This window comes from Erythrolamprus reginae, chromosome 1 (genome assembly GCF_031021105.1).
Source record: "Erythrolamprus reginae isolate rEryReg1 chromosome 1, rEryReg1.hap1, whole genome shotgun sequence".
In the NCBI taxonomy this organism is placed as follows: domain Eukaryota; kingdom Metazoa; phylum Chordata; class Lepidosauria; order Squamata; family Dipsadidae; genus Erythrolamprus; species Erythrolamprus reginae.
Window position 1 is genome coordinate 341704403 of NC_091950.1, and position 20040 is coordinate 341724442.

At 40.5% G+C, this 20040-nt stretch overlaps 1 protein-coding gene across 1 annotated transcript in view; it reads left to right on the forward strand.

Annotated features, from left to right (window-relative positions):
• The window catches only part of KIF26B (kinesin family member 26B), a 387002-nt gene that overhangs the window by 340138 nt on the left and 26824 nt on the right, over positions 1 to 20040 (forward strand). Inside the window, exons 11-12 of the mRNA XM_070734075.1 lie at positions 13307 to 13469; positions 16550 to 19937. Of these exons, the coding sequence (XP_070590176.1) occupies positions 13307 to 13469; positions 16550 to 19937 (3551 nt within the window). The remainder of the gene's footprint in view (positions 1 to 13306; positions 13470 to 16549; positions 19938 to 20040) is intronic.

The window sequence follows — 20040 nt, forward strand, 5'->3', positions numbered from 1 at the left end:
AGGAGCTAGATAATTGATTTCCTTCTGAGCTGTCTGCCACACTCTCCTCCTCCCTGTCACTCATGTCTTCTTGGTGAGAGGAGCCTTCATCAGCAGATTCCACCGGGGGCAAAACAGGCTTGCAGCATGTGGATGTCTCCCCCACATCCACAGTCCTTGGGGCAGGATCTGGGCCAGAGCTAACCACAACAAAAGATAACTAAGCAGGCAGTTGAGTTTTAGCTGCCCGATGCTGCCTCTTTCATTGGGTCTCTCATTATCAGGTAGGCTTTGCCAGATGTTAACCAATTTTCAGTTTCACCTCCTTGCAATATGTCTATGGAGATTCTCAATCATCCAGGTCATGGTTGTCCAATTGCCTCTTGAAAAAACACCTTTGGGACTCCTTGTAGTATGTTGTTAAACTACTTGGCAGTGAGCGGATAGAGACTAGTCAAATGTTTCAACTAAAGCCATGGAATTCATCTTCACCAAGTACTCACCCTTTTCTCCACCATTACTGCTGTTATTAAAGTTCTTTCAGCTTCTTTATTTTATTCTTACCTTCCTCCTTTATCCAAGCGGCCTTCTTGTTGTATTTCTTCAGGTTGTCCCAATAGCTGTGGCCAGAACTGCACTGTTTCTCTTTGTCAGGTGTAGGCCGCTTCATTGAAGTCTTCCCATTGATGGGTTGGTACAAAATGTTTCTGATTCAACTGAATTGGGAGACCCCAAATCATACACATATCAGTTTACCTCCACAGTCTTAGCTACTTCTGGCAAAGTTTCTGTTTCTTTGCCATGGATAAATCTTTGTGGTTTTTCCAATTCTGTGAATATTTTATTTGTATGAATTTCACTAGCATAGAGATGCACATTCAGACACAATGTTTATATACTGCTCAAAAAAAATAAAGCGAACACTTAAACAACACAATATAACTCCAAGTAAATCAAACTTCTGTGAAATCAAACTGTCCACTTAGGAAGCAACACTGACTGATTGACAATCAATTTCACATGCTGTTGTGCACATTCAACATTGTAGAGAACAAAGTATTCAATGAGAATATTTCATTCATTCAGATCTAGGATGTGTTATTTGAGTGTTCCCTTTATTTTTTGAGCAGTATATTTATTCACTACATGACATAATTATCCTGACCTATGCTGGTCATTTACTCTAATACTCCAGCGTCAAGGGCAAATATTACATTGTCGTGGAATAATCACATACCTATACAGTTTTTAAAAAGCCATTGGATTGTTGCTCACCAGGAGATAACAAAATGCATTTTGTTATGCATATAGTTTAATTTTCGATTTCATCCCTTTCATGTGTGTGTGTGTGTGTGTGTAGGGTAGAATCTATAAAGTAATAGAAAAGATGAGAGGGAAGTAGAGAAAATGCGGCCTTCGCACATGCACTTTGCTTGCACGCATGGCTTGCACACATGTCACAGCTTGAAAACGTGGCTAAATAGGATGGTATAGCGCCAGGGTGGGTGGGCAGGTGGGCGGGCCTGCCCAGAAGTTATTACTACCGGTTTGCCGAAAAAGGTCCAAACCGGGTGAATACCACTTCTGTAAATGTAGGGAAAGAACCAAGAAAAAGACTTTTACCCAAGGTGATAAATTTGTGCTTCATTAGATGGCTGTACATGCATGGGCACAAGAGAGGACCAGAAAAGGAAACAAGTTTGCATAAAATTTGTGGATACTAATGTTACAAGGATAGATGAACCATAAATATTGCTATTATTAACTAGACATAATTAGAATAGAATACAGTGGTACCTCTACCTACAAATGCCTCTACTTATGAACTTCTCTAGATAAGAACTGGGTGTTCAAGATTTTTTTTGCCTCTTCTCAATAACCATTTTCCACTTACAAACCCGAGCCTCCAAAAGGGTAACCGGAAAAGGCAGCGAGAAGCCTCCATGGGACCTCTCTAGGAATCTTCTGGGAGGAAACAGGGCCAGAAAAGGCAGGAGAAGCCTCTGTGGGGCCTCTCTAGGAATCTCCTGGGAGGAAACAGGGCCTCCACCCTCTCTGTGGTTTCCCCAATCACACACATTATTTGTTTTGCATTGAATTCCTATGTAATGTAAATCCTTCTTACATTGCTTCTTCTTACAAACTTTTCTACTTAAGAACCTGGTCATGGAACGAATTAAGTTCGTAAGTAGAAGTACCACTGTATATATATCACCACAGGGGTAATAACTCAAGACGTCATGATTATATCACCAAACTGGATTGGTCAGTGCCAGTCCATGGGTGCCACCATCTTTTAATTTTTTAATTTTTTTAAAAAAAATCCTTCTGGGCATGTGCAGAAGCCGAGTTCTGGTACTGTGCATGCTATCACCATCTTTTTAAAACTTAAAAAACCCCTTAATTTTTAATTTTTTTTTACTGTGCATGCGTGCCCGTGCTTCACAAGTGCCCACGAGATGCGCCCACGTGGTATAGGAAGGAGCGAACTGGCAGCGAGTTAAGTTGGAACCCACCCCTGCATCAACACAAGGAAAAACTCTTGATAGATGGCACCTATTAGAGATAGCTGTTTGATATGTTTTGTAGGTGCTGTTGAGTGCCAAATTTTTGAAAGCTAGGTTTCTTTGGAAGGTTATCTTGAACTGGCTTAATTTGAAGAAGTCTTCAAATGGGGAACTGTCGTGTATGAAATACAATAAGTGATCATTCTTATTTGGACTATAACATTACAGGCAAGCCCCAGGGGAAAAAAAGTTTCCTGGTGGAAAAAGAAAAGGAATCCTGTGTGTGTGCACACACAGCAATTCCAAACCTTAAACAATGTCAGGAAGGAAACTATAGTATATACAATATCGCAGCCATTTAGAAAGGAGAGAAGCCATGAAAACTCTGGGTGATAAAAACAAAATAAAGCAATAAAAATGCAATGAACTATAATTAAACTCTTCTGATACTATGTTACTTGCCTGTATCTTTAAAATATCATTTTGACGACATCTTCAGCAAATCATGTCCCTTAGAATTAGGTTAATATTTTCATAACTTAAATTATTTCCTTTAATATAATAAAAATGTAACTTGCTTTTTTCTGAAGGAACATTGCTGTTATATTTAGATAGTACATTGTGGAATTTTTTTTTAAAAAAACCAATGAACTAAATTAATTAATTACAACCCGAAAAGTCACAGAAGCAGTTAAAAGTGACTGTTGGTTTTGCTCATTGATTTTTGTAAAAAAAAATGAAAGCGGTTGTATAAAAGGTTGTATTTATTCACTGATTTAGAAAAATAACAAAGCACTCCATCATTAATATATCATATAGAAAAGTACAGAATTCGTAGGAAAATGGGTCTGAATATAAAATACAAAGTGTTCACAAATTGTGTGGTTAACAATATTTTCCGTTGCTTGCTTCTTCTTGGAAGCCAGATTTAGATAGGACAAGCAGGAATCAGACAACTGTAGCCTCTAGCGAAGTAGAAGAAATCACCAAGATAAAGTTAGGGAAGAATGAGTTAGCTTGGTTAGAGGTGGTATAGTTAAAAATAAAACCATTTGTTCTTTATGAAGACAATTTGATTAATTTGTTACATTCCAACACCCATGATGGATTTCCGTGTAATGCAAAGTGGGTCTGTGAACGAAGCACATCCATCATGTGTAGTCTGTAGAGAGACTACACTGCTTTTCTGATGATGGCTCCCTATTCCCTGGAGACATAAATGTAATCTGTTGTTGCCCTTTGGCTCTGACATTTGATGTTTTACTTTGAGGGAAGCGTGAACAAATAAAAGGGTAGATATTGATTTCTGCACTGAAGTTAATAATTTCCACACACATAATGCTTGGAATGGTGCTTACTGTTATACAGAATTTGATATTACAATATTTCTTGATGAACAGAGAATACATAAGTCTATGTGACAAACCTTTTTGCGTCTCTCAGTTCAGAGCTAAGTCAGGTCAGCATCAAAATGAGTACAGTTGCTTTATTGTGAACTTAATAGACTTTTGTTTACATCACAGACTACCATGGACTGACTAATTATACCCATAGGACGCTGCAAATAGATTAAATCAACACAGTGTATTGGATACATCTACCAAACTTTGTAATAAATACTTAGTTTAAAGCTGAGAAAGGGACTATCAATTTATTCATTGGAACTAACAATATGGTTTGTTGCATCAGTATCTTTGGTCTTTTCAGAAGCAAGTGATTTTGAAACTTTTCATTATATCCACAAATAATAATGTGGTTCCTGATCTAAATCCTATACTGTATTTTCCTGAAGGGAACATTGTTGTTAGTCAGTTATTTTTAATTCTACAAATAGTTTAGTTATCAAATTTATTCAGTAAGGAAGTAGGATTTGAGGGGGGGGGTTTCTCTCTCTCCCTCCAGATGGCCTGTGAACAGAAGGCCATTTTACATTAACTGAATACAGTATATCACTTGCACAAATCTGAAATAAAATTTTCAGAATTGGATTTATATGGATTTGACAAAGGAAAGCTAGATATTGTATCAAAGTTTTGAGTGTGCTTATAATATCACTTCTCTCCCCACTCCTTTTTTAGGCTAGTTTTCAATGAAGGATCAACAAATAGTATCAAATCCCCCTTCCATTTCTTTTATTTATGACCAATACTTTTACTGTATTTAAATAAACTATTGTCCCTGCTTAGAAATTAAAACTTAGTCCTAGCCTGAGAGTAGATAAATTCCTCCTTCTCTTTTTACTTTGTGTTAAGCTGCCTTATATTTATTTTTTATTTTATTTATTTATTCTTTGTCCAATATACAATACATATGGAATGAAATAGACATTAAGTAGTATATATAGGGATAGTAAGTAAAAAAGAAGAGGAGTGGATGAGAGGGAGAGAATATATAGGATATATGAGAAAAGGAAAGGTAATTGGACAGGGGACATTAGGCACATCAGTGCACTTATGTACGCCCCTTACTGGCCTCTTAGGAACCTGGAGAGGTCAATCGTGGAGAGTCTAAGGGAGAAATGTTAGGGGTTGGGAGTAGACACTATAGAGTCCGGTAATGAGTTCCACGCATCGACGACTCGATTGTTAAAGTCATATTTTTTACAGTCAGGTTTGGAGCGGTTAATATTAAGTTTGAATCTGTTGCATGCTCTTGTGTTGTTGCGGTTGAAGGTGAAGTAGTCGTTGACCGGAAGGACATTGCAGCATATGATCTTGTGGGCAATACTTAAATCATGTTTTAGGCGCCGCAATTCTAAGCTTTCAAGACCTAGGATAGTTAGTCTGTTTTTGTAAGGTATTCTGTTTCGAGTGGAGGAGTGAAGGGCTCTTCTGGTGAAATATCTTTGGACGTTTTCGATAGTGTTGATGTCTGAAATGTGGTGTGGGTTCCAGACAGATGAGCTGTATTCGAGAATGGGTCTGGCATAAGTTTTGTAGGCTCTAGTCAGTAGTGTGAGATTGCCAGAGCAGAAGCTACGTAGGATCAGGTTAACAACTCTGGAAGCCTTTTTGGCGATTTAATTTTGTATTATTGAAATAGCTTTCATTCTCTTTTTATTTACAATCACTGGTTGAGATGGCTGGCCATACAAATTAGACGGATGGGTGGAGTTTGGCTACAATTTTCTTATATTGGTAGCACAGGCCTTCGTTAAACTTCTTCCAGAAGAAGATTTTGTGTGAGACATTCTTTCCCCATCTGCATAAGATTCTGTAGCGTAGTGTTACGATTTCTCATCCCTCACCTTTTTTCAGTGGCCTTATATGACTCCACTTTTTTTAAAATTAAAAAACAAGTACAGCATTGTTAAAAAGCAGCAAACTTACCTACTAGGCAAATAAGCAGCCAAGAAGAGTCTTAATTGTTACGTTTGTAACTGGCCCTTCCTAATCCTTTTTTAATGTGGATGTGTCATGCTAAGTAAATACATCAACACTCAAGTTCGGTATTGGCCTCTGAGCATCCACTTTAGTAAACCAATTCTTTCCTGCTCCATCCTTTTCTTCCATTCCCTAGTCCAGTGTTTCCCAACCTTTTTTGAGCCGCGGCACATTATTCATGTTTTCAAAATTCTGGGGAACACTGAAGGGGGGGCGGGGGGGCTAAAGAAAAGTTTGGACAAAAAAAATATCTCTTCCTCCATTTCACTCTATTTCTCCCTCCCTCTTTCTCTCTCTTCCTTCCTTCCCTTCTTTCTCTCCATCCCTCTTTCTTTCTTTCTTCCTCTCTTTCTCTCTCCCTCCTTCCCTCCCTCTATGTCTTTCCCTCTCCCTCCTTCCCCCCTTTCTTTCTCTCTCTCTCTTGCTTTCTTTCCCTCTCTTTCTCTTGCTTTCTTTCTCTCATTCTCTCTCCCCTCCTTTTTCTCTCTCTCTCTTTCTCTCTCGTTCACCACGCCAGCAACAGAGAGAAAAAGAAAGAGCGAGAGAGAGCCGGAGAGAGAGTGGAGTGCGCAGCAGCCATCAGCCTCCTCGCCCTCCCAGACGTCCCCAGCGCCCGGCCTCACGCCGCCTCCCGTTAGCCCGGCCGAAAGCCACACAGTCCCGGACTCCCGGATCGCTTGCTTCTCCGGCCAGCGCGGTGCTTTCCTGGGCAGATGGCTTTGCTGACCGGAGAAGCGAGCGATCCGGGAGTCCGGGACTGTGTGGCTTTGCGCCATGAAGAGAAAACGGCCGACTTTTCCCTGCTGCCGTTTTCTCTTCATGGCGCAAAGCCACACAGTCCCGGACTCCCGGATCGCTCGCTTCTCCGGCCAGCGCGGCGCTTTCCTGGGCAGATGGCTTTGCTGACCAGAGAAGCGAGCGATCCGGGAGTCTGGGACTGTGTGGCTTTGCGCCATGAAGAGAAAACGGCAGCAGGGAAAAGTCGGCCGTTTTCTCTTCATGGCGCAAAGCCACACAGTCCCGGACTCCCGGATTGCTCGCCCCAAGGCAGGAGGCGGCGGCGGAGGAGAGTGGGCGGATCAGGCGGGCAATGGGGCAGGGCGGAGAAGCCAGGGGCGCGTTTGGCCGGAGGCACCGTGGGGAGGCAGGGGCAGGGAGGTGCGGCAGTAGGTGCCTCCGGCCAAACGCGCCCCTGGCTTCTCCGCCCTGCCCCATTGCCCGCCCGATCCACCCACTCTCCTCCGCTGCCTCTCGCCGCGGCACACCTGACGATGTCTCGCGGCACACTAGTGTGCCGCGGCACACCGGTTGGGAAACGCTGCCCTAGTCTCTACCAGTAGCAGCAGAACTGCTACTTTTCTAAAACTGCTTTTTAAAAAGAACAAATGGGTTCATGCAAGAGTATATTCCATTAGATAGACTTCTTAATAAATACAATTATTTAGCAAGTTTTTTAAGGTATGTAGTTTAATTGCTCTTACCTGGTTTCTTCTGCCTGTTGTAGCAGCTAAACAAAAGCAAAGTTAGAAACCCCATTCCAGGATTCGAGTTGTGACAAAATAAGTCAGGGAACATGGATTGCTTGTAATGCTAAACAAACCACAGGCTTTCCTGATTATTTAGTCACTGTCATGGACAGAAGAGCTGGCGCGACTGATCATTGTTTACTACCTCATTAAATGCACTTGAGAGATTATCATTATGTGCAAACTGGCCAACCAAGTACTTGAGAGATTAAAACTAACAACTTAAATAGTACCTAAAGGACAAAAAGCAATTCAGAGCAATGTCTGCAGCCTTGCTGTAATATATTTCCACAACTTCTCAGGCATTTAATAGACTTCATATGATATATTTAGAATCAAGGCTACAGCTATCTTAAAAGATATTCAATGCAAAAGCATAGAAATACATCCTTGAAATAAAAGTTTAATGTGGTGAAAGGACTTTTCAATATTAGAATGTTAGGTATAAAAATGAGAAATGCTGGGAAGCTTTCATTGCATTTTCCCCAGGAAGTTATTACATTTATTGAGTCAAGACTACTCCCAACTAAACACTTCCTTCAAGAGCATAATTTCATCCAAGTATCATAAAAACTATAAAGAAATGTCTGTTTCTATAACAGTAGAACAATAGAGTCGACTTTAGGAATGTTTTCTAATATAACCCTTTTGTCCTCGTTTTAAAGATTGACATTTTATATGTAAATTTATATATTGCCATACTTGTCGTGGTAAGAATGGGTAGTTTTCATTGGGGGGGTGCATGGTATAGGGGCTACCACTGTAAAAACGCCGCTCTGGCCTTCCACCACTTTAATCCCATTTCTAGTGAGAAGTTTGAGAAACCCCATTTAGGAGGAACTCAAAGGGTGTGTTGGTTACACAGATGCCAAACTGTGAAGGTTAAACCAGACTGAGTTTGACCTACAAGTCTTATTAACCAACAGTATAGCCTCAGTATAGGTGTAGAATTGCTGAATTTTTTAAAAAAGAAAAAATCCAAAGTTAGGCCACTTCATTTTGTTCAGTCCTGGTGTAAAGCATTTTGGAGCAATGTAACTTCAAGAGAATAGAATTATGAATTACTATTGAAATCAAAGACTGGTTCCACTTACCTTTGCTACCAGTGCGCATCGCGACATCTCACATGCACGCCTCCCCTTGTGCAATTATGCTTCTGGACATGCTCAGTAGCTATTATCAGCCCGAAACACAGCTGATGTGTAAAAATTTTTTTTTAAAAAAGATGGCAATGCTCAAAGACCGGCACCAAATCTGTGACACTATTGTGACATCACCAGCAGGTCACTACCGTTTCGGGCGATCCGGGAGGAACCCACCCGATTGAAATATTTTCCTGCAACATTTCACTAAACAATCTTTTTCATACCTTCTGTTAACATAACCTCACACATTTCTGTTTACATAGTTCTTTTCTCTTTCTTTCATACAAATTCCATAATTTATTTCATTGTATTCACTTCATACTGTTGAATGTTATCTTTCAGCATTTTTACACTTAGGACTTTTTCTTCCTGCAGACATCCTTTCATTCTATTTTCTTTTTGAACCTCTGAAGGCTGTAAATATGAGGACTGGTCTCAAAGCTTTTTTTGTTTGTTTGTTTATCACTGTTGTAATTGCAGATGATAACTAGACCAGTGTTTCCCAACCTTGGCAACTTGAAGATATCTGGACTTCAACTCCCAGAATTCCCCAGCCAGCATTCGCTGGCTGGGGAATTCTGGGAGTTGAAGTCCAAATATCTTCAAGTTGCCAAGGTTGGGAAACACTGAACTAGACAAGTCAACCAGTTGCTAAACCAGGACTATCTGTACCAAATAAATGTTTCATTCAAACTCAGAACCTCACATCACTCCTTTGCTCCCTTATTTCCATAAACAAATCAATCATGCATTTAAAATTATACTTTCCATATAAATGTTTTAAAATTAGTAGGTGAAATTAGCAAAAGAAAAGAATACCTATATACAACATTGAAATATTAGTATAAATTCAAATTAATAAGCATAATAACATTTTCAAAAAGGGAAAAGATAGGGGAATGATCTAGATATTATAAAGAAAACAATTCTTAAAAAGTTAAGTATATTACTTGAAAGTCTTTTCCTTGATTTAAAATAAAAAGAATCATCCAGCCCTAATTCAAATATACAGTACAATGGCACATAGAAACATGTCATTGGTTTGAATGGACTGTAGATTTTAGATTTCATTTAGTTGACACCCGTAATTGAAAAATCCCTGCTTTTTATGGATTTCAAATACTGGTGATATATGCACCTTTAACAAAATATTGTTTATAGATAACATGTTAATTCTGTTGAATAACCCCAAATACCAATAACAGGAGATAATCAAGCTACATCTCCGGTAGAAAGTAACCTTTGAAGGGGATGGTTTTAAGTGTGTTGTGGACACGTTATTTTTTCCTGAATGTATTAAAGAATGTAGATGTAATTTGTGGGAGGGAAAGCACTGTGCCTTGAAGAGATGCATCTGGGATAGGCTTACCAGGGACTCTTCTATAAAATGATGGAACAGCTACATGAATGTCTTGTCTGGAAGCACCTCGCCCCAGGTCATTTTAATGCTAGAGGATCACATCAAAATTAGAACAAATTCCATTTATTTATTTGTTCGTTCATTCATTCATTCATTCATTCATTCATTCATTCATTCATTCATTTAATTTATATGCCGCCCAATTCCCAAAGGACTTTGGGTAGCTTCCAGCAAAAATGACATTAAAAACAATATAAATACTTAATTAAAAACCTAATAAAAACCATACATATCTCCCAATGTCACTCGTGGCCGGATCTAGACAGTATCACATTCGATCAACAGCCTCAGGCCTGCCGGAAAAGCCAGGTCTTAACAGCTTTGCGGAAGGCCAGTGGTGTGGGGAGGGTACAGATCTCTGGAGGGAATTGGTTCCAGCGAGCCAGAGCCACCACAGAGAAGGTCCTTCCCCGCAGCCCCACCAGTCGACATTGTTTGGCTGACAGGATCCGGAGAAGGCCAACTCCATGGGCCCTTATCGGTCTCTGGGAGTTATGTGGCAGAAGGCAGTCCCAAAGATAGGATTTTATGGATTTTATAAAATATAGTGTGGCAGGATATTTTAATATTCATCATTGCATTGTGTCCACAAAATTATTTTCATTCCTGGTGTACCTATTTAAGAGAGAGAGTGTTGTTGCAGGGGAGAATTACAGCCTTCTTTCAAATTTAAAGGAAATATTTCAGTCAGTGCTTCAGCATCCTTGCAAATGAGTCTCTGTATGTATGAGTGTGAATAGACCCACATCCACATATACAAGCATGCATGATATGTATACACAAGTGGAAAGACATTTCGATTCAATTCCCACCATGGATGAATGGCTACAGAAGCTGATGGAGTCGTCCGAAATGGCTAAATTGATGGTTTTGATTAAAGAAAAGAATATAAGTACTGTACCTTGGTTTTCACATGGAGACCAGTTCTGAACTTTGTTCTTGAGATGGGAAAAATGGCTCAAGCCCTAAATGGCTCAGGGCCAGACTATTTACAGTACTGCCTCCAACCTCATACCTCATTGCGGCCAGTAAGGGCCCAGAGAGTCAGCATTCCCCAAGTCCTGTCCGCCAAGCAATGTCATTTGGCAGGACCTTGGGGAAGAGCCTTCTTTGTGGCCACTCTGACCCTATGGAATAAACTGCCCCCAGAGATTTGCCCTCCTCCCTACTGGTCTTCCGGAAAGCTGTTAAGACCTGACTTTTCCGGCAGGCCTGGCATTAGATTGACTGTAGTGTATGTATGTTTTTTTTAGGAAATTGTTTTATTATATTATTGATTTTATTCTAATTTTTTATTATTTCTCTATTGTTGTATCTATCTTACTTGTTAGCCGCTCTGAGTCCGTTTTGGAATGAGCGGTATATAAAGGAAGGAAGGAAGGAAGGAAGGAAGGAAGGAAGGAAGGGAAGGAAGGAAGGAAGGAAGGGAAGGAAGGGAAGGAAGGAGGAAGGAAGGAAGGAAGGAAGGAAGGAAATGAAGTGAAACTTTGATTTTGGGTTTTACCGATTAGACTGATAAATCTTTATAGAAATGTCTAGTTTATTTTACTATGGAAATGCAATATCTTGTGGTTTGTTGCAGTGATGGGTTTTTAATTCCATTGCTACCGATTCATGGGCATGTGCGATGCTTCTGCACATGCGCACATGCGCAGAAACATCCCTTCTCCCGCTGCCACCACTATTGATTCATAGAACAGTATTGTACTGGTAGCAGCCCACCACTGGTTTGACGTTAATGTTTTATTTTACTGTAACAGAAAAAGTCAATGCTTTTTCCTTTCTTTTCCTCTCTTCTCTTCCCCCCCTTGCTTTCACTGTCTTCCTATTTTATTTTGTCTTTTGAATCTTACTTTATAACCTAATAAAAATTTCTGAAAAATAAAAAAGAAAGAAATATGCACATACACACACATATGCACACGCATACCAGTTCTCTCTCCCTCTTTCTTGCTCTCAGCCCCCCACATACATAGCTAGATAAATAGATAAATAAATAGGTAGGCAGGCAGGCAGGCAGGCAGGCAGGCAGGCAGGCAGGCAGGCAGGCAGACAGATACTGTAGATAGATAGATAGATAGATAGATAGATAGATAGATAGATAGATAGATAGATAGATAGATAGATAGACAGACAGACAGACAGACAGACAGACAGACAGACAGACAGACAGACAGACAGACAGACAGATAGATACTGTAGATAGATAGATAGATAGATAGATAGATAGATAGATAGATAGATAGATAGATACTGTAGATAGATAGATACTGTAGATAGATAGATAGACAGACAGACAGACAGACAGATAGATACTGTAGATAGATAGATAGATGATAGATAGATAGATAGATAGATAGATAGATAGATAGATAGATAGATAGATAGATAGATAGAGTGTATATGTGTAAGCCTGACAACCAAGGCAGCCTGACTAATCTGTCAGAGGTACATGTCATTATCATTTCAAGAGATGCTGTTTGGCATTTCAGGAGGAGAGGAATCTCATTAAGAAATAACAGGGTATAGTTTTTAAGTGAATCGTAGATTCCTCCTGTTCAATTCCTACCCATTTTAGCAGAGCTTTCACAGAAGCAGCTCCCAGTGGATGCTCGTGTTAGTAGCACTGAATTAATGCTTCTCATCGCCAACAAATACACACAGGGACTGTTTTACTTCTGAATTGTCTTAGGTACTGCTGACAAAAGCAAGGTCTTTATTTCTATATTTCTTTCATTCATTATTTTCTTGCTTTTGCTTAATTTTTGACAGCTCACATTTGCACCTAGGAATAAACCAATAGCATTCTGATTTACCCAGGTTCTTCATTGCCAAAGCAATTGTTATTCAGTACCATTTCCAGGTCTAATTACCATCACAGAGTGTGCAAGAAAAAAAGGTGGCAGGACATTAGAATTTTAAAACTGAGCCCATTTAGTTTACACGGAATGTGGCAGAAACATAAATGGCAGAAATCAATCTCATCTTCATTCATCAAAAAGAAATCAGCAGAAATGAAGCCAGGGCCATTTTTGGAGATCTTCTTCTTCCTTTGTGTTTTATTCTTTCGGTGCAATAGAATTTTCCCTTGAAATTCTGGTTTTCCACAAGTCCGTTTCCTCTACTGAAGGCAGTAGCAGGAAAATATACAAAAAGATAAGCTCTTTTTACCATCATTGTTTACCAACTTGTTCAACTGCACATGTAGTAGACTAGAATTGTTAAGAACCATGCTAATTAGCATTCCATTAAAAGGATGAAATCCTGCTAAAACTCGGGGTCTGATTCTGACAGTGCTAGTGAAACATCGCTCACTAATGCAGCCTTAATTCTTTTTATTTTGCAGAGACAGCAAGCTGACCATGTTGCTCCGAGAGTCCCTTGGGAACATGAACTGCCGTACCACCATGATAGCTCACATTTCAGCAGCTGCAGAAAACTATGCTGAAACCCTTTCTACTATCCAGATTGCATCCAGGGTTTTAAGAATGAAGAAAAAGAAAACTAAGGTAAGGGCAGTCTTTGGTTGTCATTCATTGCAAAAGCAAAGCAGCCCAAGATAGTAAATAAATGGAAGGCCACCTCTACAGAAATCAATATTCATGGTCTTTGAGTGCATGGCAGTACATTTAAGAGTGTGTGTGAAAAGGAGGGGGAGTCATATGTTTCGTACTTAGTGAATTATGCAGTGCTTTTAACAGCCACATACATGGCAGAGAACTTGTTTTCTTTTCTTAGAATATTATTAGTACAGAGAGCTGCTTGATATTCAGTTTTCTTTCTCATAATTCATATTAATAGCCTGCAGATTATAAATCAATTTTTTGAGATCAATGAACAGATTCCACAATTATTGCTACCCAACAGACTGTTCACAGACAGAAACCTTTGCAAAACAATAGGTTGTTGTGTGTGACATCAATGTTAATTTTCCTGTAATTTTCTCCATTACTTTTTCAAGTACCAGCTTGTCAGGGCATTTTAAGCCAATATTATCCGTTAGCATATGAATTAAGCTCAATTTCTGATCTGAACCGTGAAAAATCTTCTGAAGAAATAAAACATTTGCAAGATGAAGATATTTACTGAGAAGTTGTGGCTGTAATGTTTATCGAGTGCAATATTACTTCTCAATGCTACCTTTTTAAAAAGTTGTTTTAGCAAATTAGAGAGGCGCTGGAGTGATACCAAGAAAACACAGAAAGATATCACAGCCAGAATTTTCAAAGCTGTTTTCAATGGGGGCCCTGAGCTTGGCATTTTAAAAATATTTAAAAAGATGTATTAACATTTGTTGTATGCCACCCAGAGTCACTTTCCATGAGATGGGCAGCTATTTGACTGATAAATAAATGAATAATAAAATACATTTTACATTGTTGTTAGAAACATAGAATCAATAGAAGATTGACGGCAGAAAAAGACCTCATGGTCCATCTAGTCTGCCCTTATATTATTTCCTGTATTTTATCTTAGGATGTTTCTCTCTGAAAATTGGGAAACATACTTTTTTATTTATATGCAGTTATTTATAGTTTCACAATAATAAAGAGGTTAGCATGCCAGGTGAAGAACTTTGGATATTGTTTCAGTTAACATTTTCTAGCATCTTTAGTGGAAATAACAACTTCCAAACATTTCCTGAGCCAACGAATAGGCTTTCTGTTCTTTATTTTGGCTTTTTTGTTAGCTTTGTTTCCCCCTCACAGAACTCTTCTAGCTCAGAGGCACTCTTAGTTATCTCAGCACACACTCTAGTTTTGATGTCTTTCCACAGATTTTTAATCTTGTTCAACTCTGGGGACTGTGAAGGCCATTCCAAAATGGTTATCTTTCTTCCCTGCAAGTATGTTATGGCTGATTTTGCAAGAGTGGAGTCGGATCATTGTCCTGTTGAAACATCCAACTTTCAGATTCAATTTCTTCAGTGACTGAGGAACATATAGAGTGTGTTGATATTTAATTGAATCCATTATTCCTTTCATACACAATATTTCCTGTGTCGTTGGCTTCCACACAACCATAAAGCATAACAGAGCCACCCCATATAATTAGTAACGTGTTATTTCCTTCAAATTCTTTTTCTTCAAATTGCTCTTCTGTTATCATACCCCAAACAATTCAGTTTGTGTTTCATTGATCCAACCATCTTGTTTCAAAACTTTTCAGATTTATTAAGGCTTTATTTTAAATTCTTTAGCACAGGATTGAATAGGGTTTGGTGGCATCTAAGTCAAGTAAAAAAATAAATGATTATTTTCATAATTATGGTTAGAGAAAAAAAATTACCTTCTGGAAACTCTCCCATGCAGTTTATTGCTGTTTAAGAATGTTATATTGTGGATCTGTGCACAAATACAGATCCAGTGCCAGCTATGCCTTTCAGAAAGTCATGTGTACCTTGGACCTTTTTAGATCTGACCAGTTTGGGGATCTTTCTTGTCTTCCAGATCTTGTCTTAATTTCAACAGTTCCAACATTTCCTATCAGTTAGAATTGCTAGCTGGAAGCACTTAAGAGTTGTTGGGTTTTTTTGTAAGAGCGAGTTATCTTTATTTTCAAATGTTCTGGTAGCTCTTGAAGATTATGTGGTTGTTGAAAGTGAGCAAAACAAAATCCATAACTTAAGGGTAAAAAGATTAAAAAAGAAATTCTCCTAAGGAAAAAAATTATAGGCCTAACAAATCAATCAGTATTTTGAGCCTTGTATGAGATCTAGTGAAAACCCTCTATTGGAGAAGCAGATAGAGTGCGAGATTTGAAAGCATCAGAGAACAGCAAGATAAGCTGCTGTCATCTTTCAGCATTATCGGAACTTTCCCAAGTTATGCACTTAAGCCACAGTGTCAAAAATATGACTCATTAAGTTATCTAATGTGTCATTTGGATTGCTTTTGTTTAATTAGGCTGTACAATATTTGACTCTGTAATATCGTTGTACTGAGGGATAGTGAATGGCTGAAAAGATAACTTTAGATGGAATTCTGAAGATCACATTGCTTCTTTGTGCATGTGAGAAATGTTAAATGTTTGCAAATTTTATAATGAATAGAATTCACTGAAGAATTAAAATGCTTGAAATCAAGTAGTATTCATTTGACCTCAGAAATATTTTTTCATGATGTTGCTATCCTAAATAGCAGTATGATCATTCTCTGTGTGTGTGTGTGTGTGTTTGTTTGTGTGTGTGTGTTCCTATTTTCATGTGTGTGCATGCCTGCGTGTATATGGACCTGCTTAAAATGCACAAGCAATCTGTGCAGTTGTGTTCTCTAAGGATTTAATCATTTTCTCCATGATATCAGATAGCGTGACTGTTGTGGAGATAGTCCCTAATACACCGTGACAAATTTCTGCACTCTTTCCCATTCTAGTACCCTCCACATGTGTTCGATCCAGAACTGTCAAAATTTCCATTGAGCATTATAACTGAGTATTTTATAACTGAGAGCATCAGACTGGGAAAGACTTGTCCTGTTGAGGCACAATGGTATTCCAAATATTAGAAGACATATCATTGCTTATTTGAGTGCATGATTCTGGAAATCATTGGGTTTCTAACTTTCATTCTCTCTCTTCTGATTTCTAGTATACATCAAGCTCTTCTGGAGGAGAAAGCTCTTGTGAAGAAGGGAGAATGAGGAGGCCAACCCAACTTAGACCTTTCCATTCACGGAACGTTGTTGATCCAGACTTCCCAATTCTTCATTTATCAAGTGACCCAGATTATTCTTCCAGCAGTGAACAGTCATGTGACACTGTCATTTATGTTGGCCCTAATGGAACAGCTCTTTCTGATAAGGAGTTGACTGACAATGAAGGCCCCCCTGATTTTGTCCCTATAGTTCCTGCTCTTCAGAAAACTAAAAACGAAGGCAAGTTGGAAGAAATGAACGAGACAGCCCCTGAAAGAGATTGCTTGAAGTGCAATACATTTGCAGAACTCCAAGAGCGGTTAGACTGCATCGACGGCAGCGAAGAGACAGACACATTTCTTTTCGAAGAACTGCCAGTTCAGTTTAACTCAGAACCAGTGACTAAATGCCCTTTATCAGTCCAAGAGGCAGAGCATCGTAGTGTATCAGAGCCAGGCAGGGAAGATGACTTGGTGGTCTGCCAGGAACCTGATAACGATGCCAAGGAAAATTTAAATGCTGCAGCTAGCAAAATCCAGGGAGGTCACTCCCCTGTTCACAGTAGGATCCTTAATAATGAGATTTCCACTCCTCAGACCCATTGGAATGTTACAGGCAGCCCTAGTAGTCAGTTTAACAGTTCTCAACAACTTTACTGCACAGATCTGCAAAGCAGTCGAGAAAGCCTTAACAGCTGTGGCTTCGTAGAAAGCAAGCCACGGCCAATGGGATCGCCGCGGCTTGGTATTGCAAGCCTTTCAAAGGCCTCCGATTACAAACCACCAGCTTCTCCTTCTCAGAGGTGCAAAGTTTATACTCAGAAAGGGGTATTGCCCAACCCGGCACCTCCACCATCATCGTTAAGCAAAGATTCGGGCATGGTATCCAGTGAATCGCTGATGCAATCCGAGATCCGCACCCCTCCAATTGGAATGAGTCCTCAGCTCTTGAAAAAATCACTTTCCTCTGGCAACATCGATTACAGAGAGATGATTGACAGTGTAGAGCAGCAACAGGAGTCTCTTTCTCCAGAGTCAAAGCAGGAGATTTTGAGCACAACTATGGTCACAGTGCAGCAGCCCTTAGAACTTAATGGGGAGGACGAGCTGGTATTTACCCTAGTTGAAGAGCTGACCATTAGTGGAGTTCTGGAAAATGGGCGGCCAACAAGCATCATCAGTTTTAACAGTGATTGCTCTGTACAAGCATTGGCTTCCGGGTCTAGACCAGTTAGCATTATCAGCAGTATTAGTGAAGATCTTGAGTGCTACTCCAGCACAGCTCCTATCTCTGAAGTAAGCATTACCCAGTTCCTGCCTCTTCCAAAAATGGGGCCGGTGGACAAAGCCGAGGAAGCTGAAAGTAGACGTTCCTCTATTAGCTCATGGCTCAGTGAAATGAGCACTGGGAGTGATGGTGAGCAGTCATGCCACAGTTTCATAGCACAGGCATGCTATGGTCATGGAGAAGCCATGGCGGAAGCTCCTCCTTCTGAACTTGCAAAAGCAATTCAGAGCCAGGGTGTAGTTTGCATCAATGACAAGCAGAATCGTTGCACTGAGGACATGTTTGTGTTGCCAGAAGGAGTTGACAGAAATATTAATAAAGTATCTCCCATCAGGAGCTGCAAAATGGAAAAGACAACCGTCACAATAGCAAATACTACAAACCTTAGCAGTTGCGAAGAATTCATTCCAATGAAGACTAACATTACAGTATTCCCATGTATTGCTGTTAATTCTTTTAAAGCCCAGGAAAGTAGTGAGGCCATAACGGCACTATCGTCATCAGCCAGAACTTCCCATCTTCACGAGGGAAAAGAATCCAATGCAAGAAAAGACCTAAAGTTTGATGATCCTTGGCTAAAGAGGGAAGATAGCATGAAAAATGAATACGGTCTCAAGGCTGAAACAGTGCCTGGGCAAAATAAGAAGCAGAATTATGCCGACAGGTTCAGTAGCAGCAGCGGAGAGATTTCAAGTTCCCCAGGAACTGAAACCCCAAGGAGGGTTGTAGATGAATGTGAAGTAGGACTGTCAGGTTCTGCAACCCACAGCCCCCTTCATTCTACCGAAAGTTTGAAAAATGGCAGCCTTGGCAGAGGATTCCAGAAAACCAACAAGTTGGAGGAACTGGATGTGGTGTCTTATCATTACGGAGAGGAAAGTGGTGGCATGAGCTCTTCTGTGTCATCCCAAACGTCGAAAGCAAGCTTGGAAAGAAAGGTAGCTTCTCCCAAGCATGGTGTCCTTACCCGCCCCAAAGGAACACCACCATTACCTCCTGTGAGGAAATCGAGCCTTGACCAGAAGAATAGAGCCAGTCCACAGCACAGTGCTTGTAGCAGTAGTACCAGCAGCCCTTCCAACCGGCCACCCTCTTTTTTGGCTAGCTTTCCTGATGAACTGAGTGGGAGACAAAAGGGCTCCAGTATGGAAAGCGGGAGCAATAGCAGTAGTAAATTATTTAGTGCAAAACTGGAACAGTTGGCTAGCAGAACCAATTCTCTTGGAAGGTCTAGTGGGAGTCATTACGAATGCCTGTCCTTGGAAAGAGCAGAAAGCCTATCCTCCGTCAGCTCCAAGATAAACACTGGGAAAGACACCACCATGCCCCGAGCCAGCAGAAGCCTCAACCGCAATGCAATGTCCTCCCCAACAAACTCGGGCTTTTCCCAGTCTGCAGGAGCTTCGCCAAAAGCCGGTCAATCAAAGATCTCTGCTGTGAGCAAGCTCCTTTTGGCAAGTCCAAAGGCTCGAAGCCTGGCTGCGTCCACTACCAAAACCCTTAGCTTTTCAACCAAGTCCCTTCCTCAGTCTGTGGGACAGAGTTCAAGTTTGCCTCCCAATGGAAAGAACATGTCCTGGTCAACTCAGTCTCTTAGCAGGAACCGAGGCTCTGGTCTTTCTTCCAAACTGCCCCTCAGAGCTGTTAATGGGAGGATTTCAGAACTGCTGCAAGGGAACGCTGGCACCCGAGGAATGCAGCTGTGCAGGAACTCAGACACAGATGAGCGCAGCAGTGCTCATGGGGACAAGAAGCCGCCTGTTCACCTGCTCCCTTCGCCCTACAGCAAGATCACACCTCCCAGGAAGCCCCATCGCTGCAGCAGTGGCCACGGAAGTGACAACAGCAGTGTCCTGAGTGGGGAGCTTCCTCCAGCCATGGGGAAAACAGCTCTCTTCTACCACAGCGGAGGAAGCAGCGGGTACGAGAGCATGATCAGAGACAGTGAAGCCACAGGAAGCACTTCCTCCGCACAAGACTCTATGAGTGAGAACAGCAGCTCCATCAGCGGCAGGTGCCGAAGTCTTAAAACCCCCAAAAAACGTTCAAATACAGGTAGGTCCCCGGTGGGTGTCTTGAGAAAAGCTCTGCAAATGGCAAGTGGAACTTCTAAGTAAAGTTAGACTTGCGCCACATGTCAAGCTAAGCGTCCAGCAAT